We start from the raw sequence: 16,246 nt of genomic DNA on the forward strand, positions 1-16,246 counted from the left end.
GCTATTCCCACAGCGTTCCAGCATTTGCTATTTGTGTCCTGTGAAAGCAAAGGATAAAAGAAGTGCTCTTAACTAAGAACAGAAGTGAAATCAGTGTCATTTTTACAAGGAGTGATGAACTGGAAGACATGGAGGGGTAGTTGCTGTGTTCAATGCAGGAATACAAAGGAAGTCACCAAACACCTCCTGCCTCTGTGGCCTCTGTGTACAGGCCCAGCAAAAAGGATTTACAGTGCTCAGGAAGGGTGGGCAGGCAAAGGCTGAGCACTGCTGCTGACATATGGAAAGGAGGTGGGAGGAGAAGGAGCTGCATGATCACAGCAGGGTGCAAATCTTCCATGGCTTGATTTAACACTGCACTTGTTAGAAAGTTCAGAAAGGCAGGAGTGCCCCCAAATCAGGAATTCACTCTATAAACAGTGTTTTGGACAAAAGTGAGCAACAACTTGCATTCTTCCTTTCCCCAGAAAGAAACACTCCATAGGCAGCAAATTAAAATTTGTTTTATGAAATTCTTTTTGTGTTTTCCCTCCTGTCACTCCTCCCAGTTGTTAACAAGATGTTTACTCCCTGTTGTTGGATTCCACTGATTTTCACCATACCGAGCACATTTTTCATGTTGTGTTGCTGAGCAGTCACTTAATGATCTTTTTCAAAACAAGTCTTCTCCCACTCTCTGTACATTCCTGGGGTACATCCCCCACACTTTCTCAAACCATCCACTCAACTCACAGCCCTAAGTACTGGGCTGCTGGTGGCACTAGGGGAGGGGATTAGGTGGCCTGAATTTCCTCCTCAGCTTTTTGCACAGTCATGTCAGTGCAAGTTACAGTCTGAGCTGGGAGGAACAATTCCCAGCCTAGCAGGTAGCTGTAAGCCCTGTCATTATGGGGAACACCATGTAATTCCTCAGCTCCTGAAGGCAGCTGGAGTTTGGAGCAGCACAGCTGCAGTCACTTCAGACCCTGGGTGATGGATATGGCATTTTATCTATTCTATACTTTCAGTAATTAAGCATCTTCAGAAGCTATGAACATGCAACTAAGAGCCATTGAGGTGGTGTTCAGCAATCACTATGAGGAATGGCATTAAAAATCCACTGAAAGCTTCAAAAACAAGGGAGAAAGCAGAACACTTCTGGGCAAAGTTCCTACAACTCATGGGCCTGTTGGCTCAAGTGGCTGTAATAAGCCAATAGATTCTGGAAATTCTTGGTGAAGGAACCATTTCTGACTAAAGTTACAAACAGGTTGGGCTTAATTCTGCTACGGGGCAACTGAAATTATATTGCTTTTGTAGATCTTGTAACTGAATGCTAAGATGTTGTGACTATTTTCGTAATCCCTAAAGGGAAAATACTTCAGCTAACTTAGAAAAGGCTATTTCTGAACCTGAACTGGTTTTATGGGATCTGCAGAAGGAAAGAGAGTCCCAGGAAAAGTCAAACCCTGTGACAGTGCTGCTCTTTCAATAAACTTAGCTGAAGTTTGTCTGTAGTCTGAGCAAACTACTCTTAACAAGAGCAGCACACTGAGAAGGCAGAGAGATTTTCAACACAAAAAGACCCCATAATGACATGGTTGCTTTAATTTCAGTTCTACTACTGACCACCTCAATTGGAGATAAAGATTAATTTTTTGTATTATAAAATTTATACTGGTCAGCAGTCCTTGGAAAGGTGACAGGTCCCAGTGAACTCTCAGCTTTTGCACAATCATCTATAGACAAACACAAAACTACCATATTCTGTGAACTATTTTCTGTGAGGAGATATGGGGAGTTCACAAAAGAAAAAGAAAACACAGCTCACAAGATATTTAAATTTACAGTTCAGCATCTGGAGAAAAATAGGAACTATCAAAGATCATTTCACTGGCTATTACAGATATCCTCCAAAATACTACATACATAGAGGGAATGGCACTACTGTTCTCACAGAAATATTTTTTATCTGCATCCATAGAGTCTCCAGGGAGAAAGAGTGATACAGTTTCACAGAGAAAGAGAATATCCAGTTCATTGTGACTTGAAGGTAGATACAGGTCATCTCATAGAGATAAATATCTCAACATGGGTTCATTTATCTTTTTTTAAGAAAAGATAAAAGCAAAAAAGAAAATGTGATCTCGACTAGATTGGATGGTTGCAATAATCCATTTAGCTGCTTTGGGACGGAGAATCCCATATTTCTACTTTATCAATGAAAAACAGATTTAGCTTATTTTTCTCTTCAGCAACCTTCTCCTTGCTCCTACCTCTCCTTAAAATCAAATATTTCTAAGTTTTGAATTTAGAACATGGAATTACACAACTAATCAATCAGCCTTTACATCCAGAATCTCATCATTTCCAACATTACCTCATACATATCTCAGTGATTGTGCCTGCCGGGCTACCACTGCCTTCTAAAAAGATTACATAGACCAAAAGAAACCACTTTGTTTTGCCCTCTGGCTTTCTAAGTGAAACAAGTGTCATGGTGAAATGCTGACAAAATTCTCTCATGTTTTCCAGCTTTGAAAAATTGCAGCACCATGTTCATGTTGGAAGCACACAAGTGAAATATATATCCAGGGTTTTTTGATTTGTTTTGTTGGGGGTGTTTTTTGATTAAGCTACAATACAGTAGTTACTGAAATTTGAGCACAGGACAACTAAATTGTTCCCTGCTGTGCAGATATAGGACAAGGGAATGGGGAGATCTTAGGGACATTTTGCTGTACTTCCCCTATACATAAATTCATACATAGAAGGTTTCAGGTTTGCGGAACAGTAAAGGTTGAAATTATCCTTTTGAAGCACAGGACATGAGCATCCAGCAGATATTTTATAAGTTTAAATGTTTTCCATGTCCTACACACTAAATTACACCAACTGTTAGAAATTATCTTCCTACTTTACTCCTGCACCACTGTATTGGAGCATCATCTAACAGAGCAAACTTCTTCCAAAATAAGCTTGCAGCAGCACATGATCACTCAATGGATGCTCTGTTTCAAACCAAGCTTTTGCCATCTGTTCCTCAGCTAATTATGAATGCTACAAATACCCAAAACTACATTGCAAGGAAAAAAGTGATTAAAGTGCATATATTCTTTCTGCCATGCATCTTCATTGTTCATCTCAAATGAAAAGCAACACCACCCACCACACACGTCCCACAGCGGGAAGACCACAGAAGGGCAGATGTTCAGAGCTCCTCATCTGGCAATCAGCCATTGGTGATTACTCAGAGTCCAAAATGTATTGTGTACAGACAGCAAGACAAGCTTAAAACTGTGCAGAATCACACACACATCTGAAATGGGGCTTGCCAGCAGCTTTGCTCACAAGAACTCTTTGCTGCCCAAGTCAGGGTCACCCAGGATGCTGCTCAGTAGGTAAATAATTTTCAGCTGCATCCTTCCTTAATCCCTGCCTGTTCTCCTCTCCCTCTAACCCTAACACCATCATCAAAGTGTCATTTTGGAATTCCTTGGAATGAAGTGAAACATGGTTTTCCTCATCTACCTTTTTCCCATTCTCTCTGTGTTTACAGATTCATTACCTGCTATACATACAGATACATGTCATGTTCTCATTTCCACTTTCTGCCAAGTATTTTCCATGAGGAGAAATCACTGGGCTTTAGTAAAGATTGTTCCAGACATGGTTTCTCACCTAATGGACCATGTCTCCATTTCAGTCATGACTCCTCTCTCTGGATCCACTAAATCATGCAGCATTCATTTGCCTCTGACACAGATTGCATGCTTTGAGACTTTGGGATTTTTTTTTGTATTAGGAGGCCTTTTGCTTGGTTTCTTTTTTTTTTTTTAAGTTTTATTTATTTCCTTACACTTATAGAAATAACTGAAGAAAACACATTTATTCCATCATCGCTGTTTCAGTAACTCCTAATTTCAGAGAGCTTCAGCTTTAAAATCAGCCATGCCTTAAGGATCTTATGGCATCGTATTTTATATCCACATCTCTCCTTAGTGAGTTCAGATTTTATAGACAACTTTGTGTCATTCTAGAGGGAACACATCAGCTGCACCATCCCTGATATATCAGTAATGGGTTTGCAATTATGGCGACAGGTTTCAAAATTGCTTCCTATTTGCAGCTTCTTTTTTTGCTAATGGAAACTGCAGCACATGCCACATCTGTCTGTATTTGTACATTGCCCTGCTGTAATAGAATATTGCTCGTTCTTGATTACACAGGGACATAGTCTGCCATTAAAGTGTGGATGCAGTATCTCAACAGAAACTGATGCTAAGGTTGTGCAGTTATTGATAGCAAAATATGGCCCATAAGAAGTTGTTTGGATTTCTTTTTCCTTTACATATTGAGATAGGACTATTTGTGATGCCATATGTTACTTTACAAGGGGAAGTTTCAATATATTTTATCACGGTTCTAAAATTGTTTATAGTAGCTTTTTGTGAATGCTCAAAAATTGTTGATCTATATCCATTAAAGTTCCTTGTACTCATGTTCAGTCTTCTTTTCTCTTTTACAGACAGTGCACATGGATAGGAAATGCTTGCTCACAATCTCCAACAGCACTGTCTCCAGGGGAAAAGGATTACATTTCATCTCAGGTTATAAGTTCATTACAAGTCACAAAACCTTTAGCCCGCTGAGCTTTTTAACTTATTAAGATAAGACACATGCATAAGAAAGAAAGCACTTCATCAAAAGCGACAAAGGCTGTATAAAAAGGAGAATAAATATAAAAACAGACATTTGTGTCACAGAAAGATCCTCATTTCAATCCATCTTGCCTCATATTCCAGTGAAAACAAACATTAAGTGTCTTGTTATATTCAACTTAACTTTGTTATATAAGCATGAAGAGACTAATAAATCTGTGGTCACTGATGTGAATCACCATATCCTTCCTTATGAGCAAATATATCTGGTTTACCAGCTTCCTTCATGCTGCATAACTGCAGTTCTATACATAACTGACAGTATGCAGTATTTTAGCAGTTTATATTTATGCTAAATTAATGTGGCACAATTTCCTTTTGGATGCTGCTGTCCTGAGTGAGCCATAATGTGGAGATTCATGGTTATGCTTAAGGAATACTGCAGACAATTCTGTATTTAAACCACTGATTATCATATGTTTATAGATATCCCCACTGAATGCAGCACTCCAGTGTACTTTTATTAAAACAGGGGGGTTTTTTAGACAAGTTTTAAAAAGATCAGTAGATGTAAAAGACCTGAGCCTTAAGAGTTTCACTAGATGTAGTTTAATATAAAAATTAGATAAACACAGGAAATACCTGCCTAATACCTCTGTTTTAACAGGAAATACCTAGTCCCTCTCCAATATGCTATTCACCTAGTGTTAAATAAATAATAAATAACACTTAGCTAGCATAAAAGATTGCTTACCCTGACTTTACTTTTTTAAAAAAAGGGAACAAAATTTATCCCTTATATACCTTGAGTGAAGTTAATGTCATCAAACAAGAAATGAATCTGGGCCAATAAACACTGCTGTCAGATAGTGGCACATATATCTACACAGACCTGTTAAGCTTTGTCTTTCTGTATTCCAGCACAGTTCATCGCTCTGCAGAAGAGCACTGTCCTGGGACTTGCACGACATAAATATTGTTGTTATATCTGGCATTAGCTTGATGGATAACTCTGAACCAGCTTTATCCTCTGCTTTCACATCTGTCTAATCTAGAATACATCCCCATGTGCTTAACCATGTCAGAAAAGTGCTTTCCCATGTAGTACGGGATGACACAAAAAGATTCAGGACTTTCAAGTGAGAGGAAGGGTCCTCAACTCACGCTGCACAGCCCGGTCCCCTGAGTGACTCCAGCAGCGGACAGCTCCGGGCAGCACGGCCGGGCCCTGAGCAGCTCCAGCAGCGGACAGCAGCACCGGACAGCTCCGGGCAGGGCGCGGCCCGTTCATTGAGATGCTCCAGCAGCGGACAGCTCCGGGCAGCACAGCCAGCTCATTGAGATGCTCCAGCACCGGACAGCACGGCCGGTTCCTTGAGATGCTCCAGCACTGGACAGCTCCAGGCAGGGCATGGCCGATTACCTGAGCGGTTCCAGCACCGGACAGCTCCGGGCAGCACGGCCGGTTCATTGAGATGCTCCAGCACCGGACAGCTCCGGGCAGCACGGCCGGGACCCTGAGATGCTACAGCCCCGGGAAGCACGATTCATTGAGATGCTCCAGCCCTGGACAGGCACGGCCGGGCCCCTGAGCGGCTCCAGCCCCAGCTGCCTCCGCTGGACCCTCAGCAAACCCTGCAAGAGGCAGAGCTGCACTCTGCTCTGGCAGCAGAGCGGACACTGGCACACATAGACAGGACTACAGAGCTGTTCTAGAAATCAAGTGTTCAAAGTACAACACTCTTGTTATTCACCAAGAAATGCCAGAGAATTCTGAATTCTCTCAAAATGATTTTTATAAATATTTATCAATAGTAATCAAATTCTACCAAAAACTTTAACATCCCTAGTACACACAGAAACACTATTCTAAAAGCAATGTTTTCTACTCCCTTGAAGAAACAACAGCCTAATTTCTTCTTAATCCTGCAAGTATAATTTTCAGCCTCTCTCCCATTCTCTAACATTTAAGCATCCCCCCCACTGAGTTCCAATGACTGCAGCTACTTTACCTTTCTACCTCAATCTTTTGTCCAGGTTCAAGTTCTCTAACTGCTACTTGAAGAGAAAGCCAGAAGGGCCAAACACTAGAAGATACTACGCAACACTAGAAGACAGTGGTGGAATAAACTTCTGAAGGGACAGCGGAATGCAGGGAAAGAAGGATGAAGACTGATGTCCAAGCTAAAAACCACACAAAATTTATGCTGTGCAATTTCAAATGAAATTGTGTACACTGCTGAATTTCCTGATTAGACAATTTCAAAGCAACCTGCAGAGACAGACAAGTATCACTTACCTCTATCAATCCCTGTGCTAGTCAGAACTCAACTGTAAGCCGTGATATATTGAAACCTTTTTCAAAAACTAATCTAAAAAGAGTTACTCTGACAGTAAATTTTAATAAACTATTTTTCTATATACCTGGGAGAAAGCCATCAGTGAAGTAAATTTATGACACAAAGTTCATTAAGAGGACAGCTAAGATCACAGAATTAATTGAAGTCCCCATGTACCTATTTAATGAGAATGATTTTCTGTTACCCAGGATTACAAGCCAAGTCACAGAAGTGACAAATAAAGACCCATCTACTCCCTGCCAAAGCCACTATTGAGTAGCTTAGCAATTTATCTGTAAACTGAATTTTGAATCATATCTTAGCCTTGAAAGTCATTAGACATTAGCTGCTCAGTCCAAACGTGTAATTCAATTTTCGCTGCCAACCTGCTACAGCAAATCCCCCAAAGATAACTGCTGGAGTTATCTAGCTGATAACAGACTGCTTACTCAGAGTTAGCACTTGGTAACTCCTCAGCAACAAGTTCCTTTCTAAAGCTGGAAGAGTTAAGTGGTGGAAGTACAGAAAATCACACTGGAGCACCATCTTAATTTTACTCTGTGTCAATTCTGCTTTGTTGCTTTGGTTGAAATCTATAAAATGTGTACTTTGTAGACTACAGATGTTTGATTTTCAGATAGTTTGATTCTTCCAGGGACTTTGAGGGAGCTTCTTCTATTTACCAGCCAGACACCTGATCTTTCAGGCTTTTCCAATTCCACAATGTCCTCCAAAAGGCAAAGAGAACTGTTTAATCTAACTGGTCTGTTATGTACTGTGGATCTTTGTCCAAGAGAACAGGAAGATAAGCAATACAAGAATCAAACTCAAGCTTCACTAAAGTCTTTGACAATTTGGCAATTTTTGACAACCAGCTTCAACATAACCAAAGGTTCACTACAGCTCCTTTGGACAAATTTCAGTTTTGGTTACATAAGGAAAGGAATAATCAAACTGTCCTTGCATAAGCAGATGTTATCTAAAAGAAATAGGTTTTCACACCCCAGATGTAATATTTGAGCTCCACTTTCCTCATGAAGTCCTACTTCTTGTAAAAGCAGCTCAGCTGCTCCACCCTAAATTCAGACAGGCTTGCATTTTACCCTCAAAACATACACACAATAAAGAAACACTGACTGGAATTCCATATCTCTAGCCTCATGGTTAAAATTATAAGTATAAAGCAAATAGTTAAAATTTCTGAGAAACCCCATCCCATCCCCTTATCTCCCCTACACCCCCAAAAAAGAGGTGACAGTATCCCTGATGGTCAAAACAGGGTATCATAAATACCCTTTTGGCCCTTGAGAGTAATGGACTTGTTTTTCTGGACCCTAACCCTGGACAACTTATCTAAAATAAAAGTAGTATCATTTACCCATAGACACCTGAGCTTGATAGGAGCTCTTACACTAACCAACATCAGAACTCAGCTTCCTATAATGATTTTCAATCCACCCATTTGATATTACACTGAGACATGGCTCACTTTGTGGCATTTTTTCCTTTTCCCCTTTTGTGAATTTCTCAGGAATCTGACAAAATTACATTTTGAATTTGGAATAAAACAAGCCCCTGTAGAAAAGAAATCCACCAGGAGGTGGGGGTGAGGACAGGACAGGGGCAAGCAATATAATACAAGAATGGTTACTCTAAAAATGCATAAAACATGTTGGAGAAAACGTTAAAAGCACAGAATTTCATGGTAGGGATATGATTTGTGACTGCAGTCTGCAGAACCCTTCTGTCAGTGAGGAAACTATTAAAGTTATAATTTGAAACATAATACAGAAACTAACACCCTAGTTTTGTACTGACCTACTTAACTTTAGAGTCTTAGGTAATTCCTAGGGAAGCTGGATAAGTGTCAGTTAATTAGAAAAAGCTGGCTCTCTGTACCTTCCTTAAGTTAATTATTCTGACATAAATGCCATTATTTTTCCCCTTGTCCACTGCAAAAGGAAAGTGTCAAGTTTGAGAAGGGCTTTTTGAAAAAGCAGATCTCCTCTGTTGTAAGAAGCTGATTATGCATTACACTTGCACAGATTCAGTTTCACGTTTTCTTTTAAATTTCATGCAAGTACATCTCAGCTGTACTTTTTGATCACATTTATATTCCAGCCTTGTCCCCCTGTAGAGTAAGAATTGCTCCAAGAGACAACCTATGCTAGGAGTGCCTGGGTAGACTTATAAATCACATTTCAACTCTGTTGTACTGCAGATCCACTGGAATACACACGCACACAGTCTTCACCTTCAATTAAATCTCAAGGTGGGCTTGCAATGACAATCTCCTGGGAAGCCAGCCTGAGGTGCCTGTGCCCTGTCACAATCCAGCCACTTGGTACATCCATTACCCAGCCAGGAAATACTCTTCAAGTGTACTGTAACCTTCCTTATGACTAAATTCACTACAAATAATTAGCAGGACCTGAATGGATTCTCCAGGAATGTATGTATTGAATGTACCAATAACTGCTTCACAGAAAAACATGTGCTTACATTTGAGGTAAAAAAAGAAAACCACATATGTTCTGTTGATCAAGGTATTGGTAGAAAAATACTTAATTCTTCCTGTAGACCTAAATAAAATACAGAAAAAAAATAGAAAATGTAATGTCAAATCTGGTAGTGAGACCAATTGAAGGCAGATGTCTGCCAGGGAAGGGACAGCAAAAAGAATTCAGTCTACAGAAATGATCTCTTATCTCAAAAATCCTACCACAGCAGGAGATATTTGGGTGTCCCAGATCAGGTTCCACTGCACTGCATGGATAAGGAGCAAGACAACAACCATCAAGGAGTTTTAAATCTCATGATCTAAAAAGCCAAGGCCTTTAGAGTCTTGACACAATGCTGGATTTTGTGTCCTTTTCTCAATAAACATTCTGAAGAAAATCCACTCCTTTGCAATGACTTTTGTTTGAGTAAATGAATATATTATATTATTTTAAAACAGGGTCTTTTCTCCTATGATGCTGGAAGGCCTTTGGATCACAAACTCCATGAAAATCTTTCATTAATTTTACTGAACAGAAGAGCTCACAATATCCATAATTAAGTGGTCCCTTCTATACATTGTACATTTTTATGTCTTCAATAGAAGCAGAAATCTTTCATTTTCTGCATTCCTACAATATATTTGCTCTCCTCAGAGTAGCATTACTTTTGCAACTTAGAATAACTCTGCAAATCAATGAAAGTACACAGGCTTTCCCTCTCATCTATTTCAAGCTGAGCTGCCAGGACCCAGAATAAATTTGTGTTAGCTCTCAATTCCATGACCTTCCACTTTGTACTTTTAAATTTCATTTCATTTCTATTACCTGAGTTCCCAAGGTCTTCCAATTTTGCCTGCTTGGTATTCCAACCCTTCTCAGTACTGGTCACGTTTTCCAACTCCCTGCTATCAAGTTTCACTACCACACTTCTAATTTGGGGCTAAAAAAGTCAGAAAATGGTAAGAGCCAACAAGGGGAAACGCAGTGAAGAAGTGTGAAGAGCCAGCCCAAATGACAAAAATCAGTGGCAAAGCTGGAACAATACAAATCCCCCAGTTCCTAATCCTGTATTTGTTTTGTCACCTAACATGCACTTCTGATCAGGTGTGAGGAGGGATTTGCAGGCTCAGAAAGGTGATGTACATTAATACCTGACAAAATTGTCCCTTCAGTGGTTTGTGTCAGAAGTCTAATATCTATCTAACCTGTTGATAGCCATCCTCAGCAGGAATAGTTATGTGTAACTATTTATCCCCAGCAAGTCTGAGCAACGTGTACACACAGATGATGACATTTCATTCCTTGCTTCTTAGGCTTGCACAGTCTCAAAGCATCTCCAGGCATAAAATACATAGAGGTTTTAACATGATAGCCTGAACTGAAACTCTGTAAGCAATAAAATTTAGAGAAACAGCTTAGTTAATGTTCAGAACGTGGTCTGGCAGCCTGCCATGCATAAACATGCACTGAAACCAGAGTTCATGCCAAGATTCTTAGCTTTCAACTTCATAGAAATTCCTTGTGGGGTTTATACCAGATCCTCTTAGTTCATTTAACTTTTTTCTTCCTTTTTGCAGTTTAATCCATGGCTAGTTGAACTTATTACCTTTTTATATATAAGCATTAATAATGTAATAGACATAACTCCAAGCAGAAGTAATAGAATTAGTCCGTTCGTATAATTTTGATTAAAGACAGATCTAACAGTAAAATGACATTTAATCTGTGCCTTCTGTGCCAAGCGTCTATGAGCACAATGAGATGCTGCAGTGTGACCTGTTACAACAACATGTGTGCTCATTCCATAACAATAAGGGAATATTCTTACATCCTAGGGCTTGTAAGAATTCACATTCAGCTACCAAATCTATTCTGAAGCTCCTCTCAAGCCAAAGGATCCCTCTCCACAGATTTGATCAAAAGATCGAGGCCTTCAAATTTGAGTTTCCGGTATCAGAAGGTCTAATTTGACTTTCATAATCCTCATGTCTGCTTTTCCAAGCCTCAGATCTGCACAAGGGAAATAGCTGGAGGTCCTCCCCAGAGAGTGCATCTTGCTTACTTTTTTCTTTTTCCAGTAATAATTACATTGATTTACTTCTTATTTTTTAGAAACTTACTAGTCAGTTACTTAAGTATGTGCCAAGCCACATTCAATATATGGATTAGGTGAATAATAAATTCCATATTACCACAGATTCTGAGCTCTGTCCTTTCTTATTTACACCTTAAACATATAGTTGTGAGGAAGAAAAATACTATTATCCCCAGCTGTAAAATGAAACTTAAGATTTTGTCATGTATCACACAAAGTCCATGGCAGACAAGGAAAAAGGGGTGAAAGACAGACTGTAGTAACAGGTTTAGATTGCACTGAAAACTTATTAATCCCACAGACATTACACTGTTATTGATGCTGGGAAGATGTAAAATATAGAAGATTTTCAACAGCAAATATTTCACAACAGATCAGTCACACTGGTCTCATACAGCTGTTTTTTTTTTTTTTAATGGAGAACTTAACCAAGAAATTGTGTTCAAATCACATGAAAAGATTGTGTTGCAAACTGTTGCTGTAGACACATCCCTTGAGGCCTTTGGAAAATGATGACACGTTTCACACTATTGAACTCAGTCACATTTAAAAACTTAACATGATTCTGTAGCTGTAATGCAGATTTCAAATGAGGTGTACTTCTGTGCCCTCTTTTCACAGAAAAGTAGTGACTGCTGAGACAGTAAGTGCAACTACCATGCTGCCTTTGCCCAAAAGGATCACACTAAAAAAAAAAAAAACAATCATTAGTTTCTCCTCAAATTAGGCCATATTGGCCCATAGCTCAATAAGGCTGACCAACCAATTGATTTTGAAAAGAATAACTGAAAATGTTGAGAAATGCTTAATTTAAGATTTTATATTCAATTCACATCATCTGGGTAAACAACCCTCCCAGTACTGCAACATTATGACAGATTTATATGCACATCTGTGTGTGCAGATGTTTCTGCTGATGCACATAAAGTGGCCACACCCACTCAGAACTTCGAGCATCAAATCTCAGCTCCACACCTTCAGTGTTTTTCCCCACCATCCAGAAGGGCACATTCATGTAAATATTTGTGCAAATATGTTTATATAACATGACATAAATTTCAGAGAGCAGCTAAGGGTAATTGTGCTAATTACTGCAACCTTGCCTCTGCTGATTTACGAGGTACAAGGCTTCTGCCCTGGAGTGACTGCAGTGACAGATCCAAGAAAGTTTAACAGCAACACCATTTCTGCACTCCAGCCTCCTGTGCAAAGCCTACACTGAGAACCTCATGTAGACATGGTGTCTATAAAATTAGTTTGTTAGTTTGGCAATGAGGGGAAGAGGGAAGATAATTTTCCTAGAAATAACACATATCCACAAAATGCTGGTCTAGTCCATCTACAGCAAGTAATATTCTTATGATGTATCTCATTGGGCAGCCTTTTAAGAAATGTTTTAACAAATATTTTTAAAAACTACCCCCAACAGCACAGCCATGAAGTAAGAACCAGATTTCTTCTAACCACATCTCTTCATGCAAGAATTGTGCTGTCATTGTTGTATTGCTATGCTGGCAGCAACTCTACCTATGCATGTCTTCACTTGTGGGCACAGAACCTCTGTTGGAATATTATGATCCAGTAAATCAATCTGGTTGAAGACAAGTAATTAAGAGCTTAATTACATATGTAAGCCTTTTATGTTTTCTTTTTGGAAAAGGCTTAGTAGGAGTTGATTACTAGTCTCTGTTAATTTGCTCCATAAAAGGTTTTATGAATAATCATATGTAAAATGCTAGTTTTGAAGTAATTCAATAGAACCATTAAGATGGACAGATGGAAAGATACCTAAGCTTTGCATTAACTTTGTATTACTGCTTTTGCTTGGTAGACCACTGGTTAAGGTTGGTTTTACTTTTCTATAGAATGATTCTTCCTACATTAAAGAGTTCTGAGGCTTATGAGGTTTTTTAGCATTTTCAGAAGGTCTAAAAAACATTCTTAGCCATGAAATCTTAAAATATGAGAGGTATTCATGAATATTTTCCACAAGAAGAGGAATCGTTTCTCTGGACTCGTGAGACTGTGTCTTCGGAAAAGGGGCAAGAAAAGAAGTTGCAAGGACTCCAGTTTTAAAGAGAAAAGAAAGAGGGAAGCAGAAAACAAAAATTACATAAATTTAAATAAAACCTTTAAGCCTTGTAATAACATGAGGCCACCATTTGGAAGGAGACTGTTGAAAGCTTGCTTGCTACAAATCTGTCTCTAGTTAGAAGTGTTGTCAGATTAATGTGTCAATTTCATTCAATTTACCATTTTCAAATGCTGGTCAATTCTCACATCAAGTGGGATGTAGAAATTAACAAGTGAAATCCTCAACCTCTGTTCCCCAGAAGACTAAACCAGATATTTACAAAGATTCCCTTGAAGTCTGGTAAATCTAAGAATCCATTTTTACTGTGGAATGCCCTTTTCTGTACAAGAACTCAGCAGTCCCAGCAGGCAGATGTGATCAGTGACTGCAAGTGAAGACACACTCCAAGACAGCTTTTAATTGATACCATTGCTAAGGCCACACTCTGTTATGCTGAGATTCTGAGCAGCATTTCTCACACAGAGATGACCAAAACTACAGAAAAACACGGAGAATAAGCTAAGCAGGGACACACCACATTTAACTGAAATACTTTGACTTCCCCTTTGCAGATCAATTTTAGGATCAGATCCAATTTTAGGATCGCAGAGACAAAAGCAGAGCATAAAAGTTTGACTTGTTAATATTCTATAAAAGATCAGGATTCCTAAATAAACAAACAAATTCATACAGAAGAGTACGACCAGAACTGCTAGCCAGCTCTAGTCTTCCCTTTTCTAGAGTCTCACTGTGGCCATGGTGCACAAATCTCAGAAAATAAAGAACATTTAACCTCTCTGTGCTCATGATCAACACAATCAGTAAAGCTTCCATCACACAGTCTTGGGCAGACTGAAGCAGGGTTTTCTGTGTGCTCCAAAAAAGCTTCTTCAGTGTACAGACAGCAGAAGTAAGAGGAACTACTTAAATATTACTTCTATTAAAAAAAGTTGTATTTCCCTTTCTGCTGTTATTGACTTAACACATGATTGTATTCAAACTAGGGGAAGTCTAGAATTAATTCTGAGCTTAAGAAATTAATTTGTTCTATACAGATAACACATATTGAAAATATCCTTTTTTTCCAGACTAAAGGGGAAAAAAAAGAGCTAAAGCACTGCTTTCTTCAACACTACACCAGCCTCAAAGATCTCTACAGGCAGAATTGAAAATAAAATCATTTCCACAAAAGCTGCAGGCACAAAAAGCTTCGCTGTTTACCACCTTGTGGCTTGAACTGGTAAGTATTCCTTCTTACACACACACCATTCTATCATTTTTCAGTTAAGCAGACTCTTAAGCAGTAAGCACTGAACAAGAAACTTCACTCAAAGTTCCTCAGAGGAAAATCGAAGACCATAAGAACAGCAAGACTGACACGGAGCCCAGGCTGCCCCAATCGATGGGGTAAATCAAGAATGCCACGACTGTCTGTCCAGCTCCCAAACAGCCCTGAGCATCCTTCACACAGGCAGCAACCGGCTGCCCAAGCTGCATTTCTCTTCTTCCCACAGCCCTCGGCAGCCAGCAGGCCCCTGGAAGAATGCTACGGTCAACAACGGAGCGAGAAACATGCGGTAAAGCGAGAAGTACTCACATCCCGGAATTTGTTCCAGTACTTGTCTTTATCGTACTGCGAGACGGTGCTCAGCCATTTGTCGTTGTCCAGGAAATTGCCATGATTGCTGTTACTCGTGATGATTTCAGGATGCCGGCTCTCCACTTGCAGGAAGCACCAGGCAGCGATCACCAGCACCCCCGACATCTGCAACGAGAGGAGCGGAGCGGAGCGAGGAGCGGCGGGGGCAGCGGGGCAGCCCCGGCTCCTCGGGCACCCAACTTCTGAGGGGACCCAACTCGGGGCCACTCGCCCCTCACGGCCCTCGCCAACTTCTGCCTGCGGAGCTGCCGGCTCCGCCGAGACCCGCCGTACCCCCGGCCCAGCCCGGAGGGGCGGGGAACAGCATCAGTGACAATAATAATAATAACAACAATAATAACAACAATAAAAACAAACCGGGCCGCTGGGGCCGGGCGGGGAGCAGCCAGGGGAAAGCGGCGGTACGGAACCGCAGCCAAGCCCCCCGCGGGCGCAGCCAGCGCTGGCTCCGCGAAGTTTGGCAGCCAGGGCGGAGAGGCAGCTCCTACCTCCGGGCAGTGCCGCCGGCCGGGCTCCAGCACCGTGCGCCGCTCGTCCTCCTCCCGCTGCCGGTGCCGCGCTGCGCTGCGCTCGAGCCCTGCGCGGTGCCGCTGAGCTGCGTGCGATGCCGCGGTGCCGCTGCGCTCTGTGTCTGTGTCTGTGCTGTGGCAGTGCTGCTGTCTCTCTGTCTGTCTGTCTGTGTGTCGGAGCCCGCGCGGAGCCGCTGCCCGTGGCGCGTCCCGAGCCCGCCGTGTCTATGTTGCGGGTGCGCGCGGGGCGGGCGCGGCCGCGGCCTGGCTCCCCCTGGCGGGCGCGGGGCGCGCTGCAGCGCAGGGGCGGAGCGCGGGCAGCGCCGCCGCAGGGCCGGGCCGGGCCGCGGGGCCCGTGAGGTGCGGGGGGCGTTAAACACAAACAAGAGAGCAGCGTTTAAATACCGCAAAGCAAGAGGCGGGTGGTG

General features: G+C 41.1%; 1 protein-coding gene across 1 annotated transcript in view; it reads right to left on the reverse strand.

Moving 5' to 3' along the window:
- The window catches only part of SPOCK1 (SPARC (osteonectin), cwcv and kazal like domains proteoglycan 1), a 262,026-nt gene extending 246,036 nt beyond the window's left edge, over window positions 1–15,990 (reverse strand). Inside the window, exons 1-2 of the mRNA XM_054287845.1 lie at window positions 15,798–15,990; window positions 15,247–15,414 (exon numbers count right to left, since the gene is read on the reverse strand). Coding sequence (XP_054143820.1) covers window positions 15,247–15,414 — 168 coding nt within the window. The 5' untranslated portion in view covers window positions 15,798–15,990. The remainder of the gene's footprint in view (window positions 1–15,246; window positions 15,415–15,797) is intronic.
- Between the last annotated feature and the right edge of the window lie 256 nt (window positions 15,991–16,246).

The sequence above is a fragment of the Melozone crissalis genome, unplaced genomic scaffold (genome assembly GCF_028551555.1).
Source record: "Melozone crissalis strain CALT ecotype California unplaced genomic scaffold, PUWL_Pcris_2 ptg000061l_1, whole genome shotgun sequence".
Lineage (NCBI taxonomy): Eukaryota > Metazoa > Chordata > Aves > Passeriformes > Passerellidae > Melozone > Melozone crissalis.